General features: G+C 41.6%; 1 protein-coding gene across 2 annotated transcripts in view; it reads right to left on the minus strand.

The window, feature by feature from the left end:
* nbeal2 (neurobeachin-like 2) overlaps positions 1-7,822 on the minus strand; it is a 246,023-nt gene extending 238,201 nt beyond the window's left edge. Inside the window, exon 1 of one of the 2 annotated variants that reach the window (XM_060823728.1) lies at positions 7,312-7,822. In XM_060823728.1, the coding sequence (XP_060679711.1) occupies positions 7,312-7,362 (51 nt within the window). In that variant the 5' untranslated portion in view covers positions 7,363-7,822. Of the gene's footprint in view, positions 1-6,803; positions 6,826-7,311 lie in introns of those variants that run through there. The other variant, XM_060823731.1, reaches the window with a different exon arrangement.
* Positions 7,823-8,224: the final 402 nt, after the last annotated feature.

Genomic DNA, 8,224 nt, shown 5'->3' on the forward strand with positions numbered 1-8,224 from the left:
CCCTCTTTGCATTTTTGCTCTGTGGCTCTTTCTTCCCAAAATGATTTAGAAGTCAGCTGTGGCTGAGTTTTAACACTCTTGGTTCACTGTGAAAAGTCTGTTGGTTCAAATTCTACAACAAAGAATTGAGCACAAAACTTCAGGCTGGCAGCTCAGTATAGTACAGATAGGAATTCAGGAAATTGTGGGCTTTCAGGTGAGATGCTAAGCTGAGATCCAAAAAAGGATTCCACAAGATCACCTGAAGATTATTGGAGTTCTTCTAATGTTCTTTATCTCTCACACAGCACCTGTAAAGCAGCTCATTTGGTTATGATGTTCAGGTGGTTTATAGGGCCATACACAGTTTCTCATCCCTGGAATTATTCTTATTAATCTACTTAGTATTCTCTCCAATGCATTCACATTGTTCCCAAAGTATGGCACCCCGAACTGGGCATAATAATCCAACTGAAATTAGTGTCTTATACATGTTCAACTTAGCTTCTGCACTCTTATACTCTATGTCCTGTTAATAATGCTGAGGATACTGTACAATTTATGAACCTCTCAATGAAACTTTATAAATCTCTCAACCTGTGCTGTCACCTTAATTGAATTATGCACATGTACACCTAAGTCACTCTGTTCCGATACCCCTTGAAAATTGTATCTTTAGTCTACATTGGGTAGGAAGAACAATCAAAAGAATCACCACATATTTCAAATTGTTATGATGCAGGAAAATACAGTAAATTACTTAACTTAAAAATTCATTCTTGACTGTGAACTTTCTTGGGATACGATAAGGAAATGAAAGGCACTAAAACAAAAAAGTCATTTGTCTTTTCCTTTTGAAAGGTATCCCCTTTAATGTATCTGCTTGACCTTTTTATAACCTTTCTCATTTCTTTCTGTTTTTATTTCTAGTTCTATTTTTTGTTGAAACACTCAGAACTCATACTACCAGAACTGACTTGCATATGTCACTGATCACAACAGAGCACCAACATCAGCAGGCAGACGTTTTGTTTTCAAATGCAATCTTATTTCAATGACAAGTTTCCATGCGTTTTGTTTTCCCCTTTCCTGGCCACGAGTTTCCTTGGTCCTGATCTTGCCAAAGTGTGGTTCTCTGAACGTTGACCAATCTCTAGTGCCTGTACTAAGTAGCTGCTTTTTTGTAAGTAGATCTGGAAAAAAATTTGGGTAGGTCATTCAATTTCAAATTAGTAACATAAAATCTCCAATCCCATATTCCACCATGGTTTATTCCAACAGTGGTTGCTTGACAATGATCAGGAATGACAATGGCATTAAACCAACAACCGAGAGATGGTGGGTTCAAATTCCATCAAACTACACTGGGAAACTGAATTTTTTAAAAAATGTTAACGTGTGGGCTGGCAATGGTAGAAATCATAAAAAGTTGTTGGATCATCTCAAGATCTAAATTGGTTCACTAAAGCACTTCACAGAGAGCATCCTACCTGCCCCATTTGCTCTACAAGATTCCAGCTTCAATACATATTGTTGACTCTTAATAGTCTTTGAAGTGACCACATTCTCAGGTCAAAGTAAGACAGACAAAGCATGTGATTCCTACATCCAGTAAACAAACTTTTAAAAACCCTGACAGTTTCCTTCATCAGGAATTGACATGGGCATCCTTGTTCACGAGTCACTAAACGCTCAGGTACAGATGCAGCAAGCAATTAGGAAGGCAAATTGTATGTTGACTTTCAATGCGAAGGGATTTAAGTATAGGAGTAAAGATGTCTTGCTGCAACTGTACGTCTCGGCGAGACTGCTCCTAGAACATTGTGTATAATCTTATTTAAGGAAGGCGATAGAAGGTGTGTAATGAAGGTTACTTAAATTGGAATGGTGGGATTGTTTTATGAGGAGGAATCTTCAACACTGGACCTGTATGCACTAGGGGTTTTTAAGAATAAGAGACAATATTATTGTCAAAGAGGGAATGCAATAAAGCTTCACCATACTTGTTCCAGAGTTGGTGGGACTGTCTAATTTTGAGAGATTGAGAAGACTGGGCCTATATACTCTAAGATTTTGAAGAGTGAAAGGTGACCTCGTTGAAACTTACAAAAGGATAGATAGGCTAATGAAGGCAAGATATTTCCTCTGGCTGGGAAATCTAGAACGAGATGCACAATTTAAAATAAAAAAGGAATCCATTTAGGGCTGAGATGAGAAATGTTTTTGCTCAGACAGTAGTGATTTTTGAAATTTTCTGCTTCAAAGCTGTGGAAATTCAGTCTTTGGGTATATCCAAGATAGAAGATGATGATTTTTTTGATTATCAATGGTATTAAGATACATGGGAATAATATCCATAAAAGATCTTGAAATCGGTTTAAATGGCACTGCAGGCTCAATGCACTATTAGTGTTCCTGTATTTTTTCACTCAGCATAGTGAATCTTTGAACTCTCTATGCCAAAAGGCTACAGAGACAGTATAGGATCATTGTGTTAAAGTAGGTAATATGTTCTAACACAACTGAATGGTGGAGCAGGCTCAACAGGATGAATGACAATAAAATCGCAAGATATAAGAATAGAATTAGGCCATTTGGCCTTCGAGTCTGTTCCAACATTTGATCACAATCCTCTGTTTCCATTTCTAATTTCTGAAACTCTTGGTTTTTTTTTCAGTAAATCTGAACATCTCCCTCATACCTCAACCTCTACAGTTCCCCCCCTCCATTCTACTCGTACCCCTGCAGAGATCAGTTTATTTTCCCGGACACAAATTTACAAGGCTGTGGTACTTACAGCTTAAAGATACTCTATTTACTTGGAGGGTCAGAGTCAAAAATGTACATCACAGAAACTGACCCTTTGGTCCAACTCATCCATGCCAACCAGATATCCTAAGCTAATCTAGTCCCATTTGCCAGCACCTGGCTCATATCCCACAAACCCTTCCTATTTATATATCCATCCAGGTACCTTTTAAAATGCTGTCATTGTACCAGCCTCCACCATTTCCTCTGGCAGCTCATTCCATGCACACACCACACTCTGCGTGAAGAAGTTGCCCCGTAGGTCCCTTTTATATCTTTCCCCTCTCACCCTAAACTTATGCCCTCTATTTCTGGACTCCCCCACACCAAGGAAAAGACCTTGTCTATTTATCCAATCCATGCCTCTCATGATTTTATAAACCTCTATAAAGGTCGCCTTCAGCATTCAACACTCCAAGGAAAACAGCCCCAGCCTCTCCCGAAAGCTTAAAACCTCCAATCTTGACAACATCTTTGTAAATCTTTTCTGAACCCTTTCACATTTCACAACATCCTTCTGATAGTCCTAGAATCAGTGAGGTCAACTACTTTTACCACAGTGAAGCATGCAAGGGTCTCTCTTACAGATTGGATACACAGCCTCTGTCACTGTTCGTATAGTGTTGCTAACAGGAAGTACATGCCCAGACTGGTCCATCTTGTTCAGATTTCACACTGTTGCAACTTAAACTCCACTCAGTGATCTCCCACTAGCTCCTTGCAATACAAAATTCCAGCTTCTCTTGTGGCATTTGTTGGCATTTCTTTGGTCTTTAAGATATAAATTTATTCAGCTCATCCATGGTGGCTATATTTTCCAGTGAGGTGCTAATCATAATGAACTTCCTAGCTTATGCTCAATTTAGTTAGTTGACCTTAACCAGTGTGCTCATTGGGAAATTACAATTGGTTTCAGTACCAGTGGCCATGGATGATGAAAGAGAGTGTGTCTCCATGAATATTAGATGGAGGCAAAATGAGCTGTGGCTCCTTCCACAGAAGAGTAGCCGGGTGACCTTCAACTGCTAGTGTCACGTATGAAAAAAAAATGGGTAAATAACAAAGGAGTTAACTGGAAGACATTAGGTGTCTTTCAGTGATTTTAGTGCTTTGAGTGAGAATATACAAAAGTTAGAGAGGGGTAGTCAAGAAGGTGCTGAGTCCAATGGTTGGGATTGAGATAAGGTGGGGGGGGAGGGGGAAATGAGGAAGCTGGAAAAATCTGCATTCACCCCTTGTAGTTGGAGGGTTCCTAGGCGCCTAGGCACCGCCTTCTTGACCTGCAATCTTCTTCCCGACCTCTTCGTCCCCACCCCCTCTCCGGCCTATCACCCTCACCTTAATCTCCTTCCACTTATCGCATTCCCAATGCCCCTCCCCCAAGTCCCTCCTCCCTACCTTTTAGCTTAGCCTGCTTGGCACACCCTCCTCATTCCTGAAGAAGGGCTTATGCCCGAAACGTCAATTCTCCTGCTCCTTAGATGCTGCCTGACCTGCTGCACTTTTCCAGCAACACATTTTTCAGCTTATAACCTAGACTCCCTATTCTTCAGATGCCAACATGTAAAGATCCAAAAAAGTGTTCTAACTTGAACAGCAGAAAAGCAAGCAATGTCTCGGTTTAAAGTAACTCTCTCACAAATAGCTGCTAGGGCTACACACAAGCAGCCCACATCGATTCATGCACTGAATGCAATTCTCTTGCACTAAAGAGGAATTGGAAATGCATACATAACTGAAGCAGGATCTGACAAAATTATGAAGTTCGACCAGAAGATATCAACTTATCAAATAGAGCATAAAAGCAAGGTCTTGTCTGCCCTCTTCAATGCATGTAAAACTGCATGTAGCAATTTCACAGATGATTCGGGAAGGTCAGCTGTCCTGACCAATATTCACTCCCTAAATCAATAGATGAAATGTTCTTAACTTGGTTACTGTTTGTGATGTCCTGCTGTGTACAGCCAAATCAGTATTTCCTACATTAAAACAGTGACTGTGTTTCAAATTTATTTCACAGGTTGCATATGGAGGTTCTGAAAGATGTTATTTCAATACATTCTTCTTATTGCAACACTTTTTAGTTTGCAGTTCCCATTCAAGGTATGAGAATCCTTGTTTGTTTTAAGTCACATGAGTTTGCAAAGCACAATACTTGTAAGCACATGCTTCACTTGGCCTCCTCTTAGAGCTGCTCTACTCACTGTTTACCATTTACTTAATTTTCATAGCAGCTGAGCGAAAACAAATCTAGAAAGCTTCAATTTAACTATTTCACCAATGCATTCCCTTTAAATTCACCCTAACCACAGTAGTACAAACTAGGTTTATGCCTGTGTAGTTCCTCGCTCTGCAATACCCTATGATCACCGATTTTAAGTACATAATTTTATTATTACTGGAGGGGGTGGGAGAAACCAAATGGAGTTTATTTAGCATTTCCTGACATCAAGAGTTGGTTTTGGTGTGCTTCTCATGGCAATGACACTAATCAACGTTGAGGTAGAACAAGGGGATGCAGAGCTTAAGGGGTTGTGCAGTAATTGAGTAGTTGAGCTGCTCGAAGTTGGGAAAGCAGGCAGTAGGAACAAGAAATGCAAATACACAAACAGAGAGCTAGTGCTGCCAGGCAGCTACAGTTACAGTTCCAGGTGCTACTGAAACGTCACAGAAGTATTCATTACTTGCATAGATTACTATTTCATCTTCCCACATTCAAAAGCATGCTGAATTATTATTGTGTTAATGGACCTCCAGCGAGAGGCATTACTATGATCAGAACTCTACCAGCTCTACAGTCCAACCCCAAAAATTTTGAAATGAACATCTCAAATTTATTTTGGGTTGGACCATTACATCTAGCAGGGATTTACACCTCCTGTTCTGCACTTAAGTGCAAACCTCAAAGTGAAAACAACCATACATTTTACAATATATTTGGTTATTTCCAAAAGCAGTTGAATTTGTCCTGAACGCCTTTGAGGAAGCACAGCCAATGCATCTTCATTTGTGCGTATAATTTATCTCTAGAAATCATAGAATACTGTCACAGCTGTCTGTACACCTAGTTTTGTTTTTCTGCAAATCAGGTCACTGAGCTGAATTATCAAATAAGTAATTGTTGAAGTCTTTTGATTCCAGAAACTAGAAGACCATCTGTGACCACCTCCCACAAATAAATTTTGCAAGTTCAGACACATTTAAGCTGCAGGTGATGCTTTTCACTAGCTGATAGTTGATATTATCTGTTACATCAGTGCAGACTGCAGAATAATCACTAGGGTGAGGCACCAAGAGTCCTTTCAGGACAAAATCAGAAATCGCTAGAGAAACTGAGCAGGTCTGGCAGCATCTGTGGGAAGAAAGCAGAGTCAACATTGACAATGACAACAAGCTCGTGCATCCAAGAGGGCAGTGATATGGAAGTGTGATTTCCGTCAAGAGGTGAAGTTTTGCAAGTTGAACTCCACACAGACACATACAGCCAGCGCTCGAGTTGAAGGAGTGGCTCCATCGGCGGACCCAACAGAGTTACCGGACCCGGTTCCTGGAGCAAAAGCCGATCCAGACCAGGCAAACTCTTCTTTGGGGACTGCCACTTCTAATACAATGCACACACTATATATCCACGTACAAACCGTAATGCATGTAAACCAATAAATAAATAACCAACTCAACGAAACAAATGCTTCCTCAGGAAATGATGATATCAAAAGTACAGCTCATTCTCCAACAACAACAGATGCAATTTGGAAGTAGCTGTCTGATTTGCGAAAAGATCACCGTGTTATTGCAATGGAACCAATTCTAACAATGAAGGTGAACAATCCCAAATACAGTTACGCTTTGTAAATCGGTTAGTATCGACAATACATTGGACAATTGCAACTGGGCATCTCGCTCAGACACAAACAGAAGTATCAAGAACTTTTTTCTTGTTTGAAATCTAACTACCATAACACGAATAAATCCGTTTAGCACTTGCAGTGAACATCGGTCAGCATTACATGCCCTACCTCTTTCGCGATTTAAATGAATATTCCAAACAATTCAAGGAACCGTTTTTTAAACCCAGAGAAGTGAACTAAACTGTCCACAAATAAATTGCATCGTGCGTATGAGACACTTCAATTGTTGGCCGCACTAAGTCCTGGATTGCTTTTACAAACGTGATCATTCAATATCACCATCAAACATTGGCTGGCTTATACATAAACATCTCACAAATCAGCATAAACAAAGACAGCCACCTTCAACTATCCTGCAAGTTATAGTTCCTCAAATGAGAAATGACAACACTGTGATATGAAATAAAAGTGGAATTGAAAGATTATTCTCAAAGGCAACACACAACAAAAAAAAACCTAAATTGCAAAAAAAAATCTCCTGTCACGGTGCAGTGACAGCAGATTTGTACTTTTGCTTTCCTTTGCAAGAGAAGCTAAAAACTTTGAGACAGACGCCGGGGGTGAACGCATGGGAGACTGGCGTCCCTGGCCCTGCGTGTCCAGGTGTGGGACTCACCTTGGCGAAGTACAACATCCAGAGCTCGTACAGCCGCTCCTTCGAAGCCATTCCTCGACCAACAGGAGCTGCGCTTTCTTCTTTTTTTTAATAAAAAAATAATAATTTACTATTTTCTCTTTATCCTCTCACACGAGCAGCTTTTTCTTGCAACTCTTCATCCCCACTTTCCACCTCTCCCCACCGATGTTGCAAACAAAACAAATGTAAAATTAGTCCCTCGTTGCAAAAAAAAACAGAATTGTTGCACAGAATTTAGCATCAGTGAAGATTCTCTTTCCTCATGTATTTATCCCGAAAGCTGGGGTTTCCTCGCTTTATATTTAAAATTAAATCCTTTGGTTAAGTTGTAAGTTACTCCGAGTAAATGTCTTTTCTCTCTCTCGCTCCCTTCTGTTTTCAAACAATAGGCGCTTCCGCCATCTCGGTTCCGGGGTTTCTTCTTTATTCTCTTTTATGTTGTTGCTCCTGTTGTGTGTGTGTGAGGTTTTTTTTGGCTGAATCTGTTTGCGCTTCTCCTTCTGAGAGAGAGCGCGCGCGCGCACGCGAAGGAAAGCCGCCCCCTTTTTTTGACCGGGAGCGCGCCTCCGCTCAGACCACCTCCGCCCCCCAAAATTCTGGAAGTGTGTGTGCGCGCGCGCGCGCGCAGAGAGCGAAGACAACTTGCCCGGGTTCACACACGCGCCCGCGCGCGCGCTTCTGCCGCTGGCCACCCACCGGGTCAGGTGAGAGGGAGCGCGCGGTCAGGTGACAGAAGCCGCGCGCGCCGCCAATCGCGAGGGAGCGCGCCACCAGGTGGAAGGTCACACGCGGCTAGGTGAGTGAGAGCACGCGGCCAGATGGAAGGGCGTGCGCGCGACCGGGGTGGAGGTGTGGGAGCGCGCACGGCCAGGTGAATGGGGTGCGCGCCCCC

This window comes from Hemiscyllium ocellatum, chromosome 4 (genome assembly GCF_020745735.1).
Source record: "Hemiscyllium ocellatum isolate sHemOce1 chromosome 4, sHemOce1.pat.X.cur, whole genome shotgun sequence".
In the NCBI taxonomy this organism is placed as follows: domain Eukaryota; kingdom Metazoa; phylum Chordata; class Chondrichthyes; order Orectolobiformes; family Hemiscylliidae; genus Hemiscyllium; species Hemiscyllium ocellatum.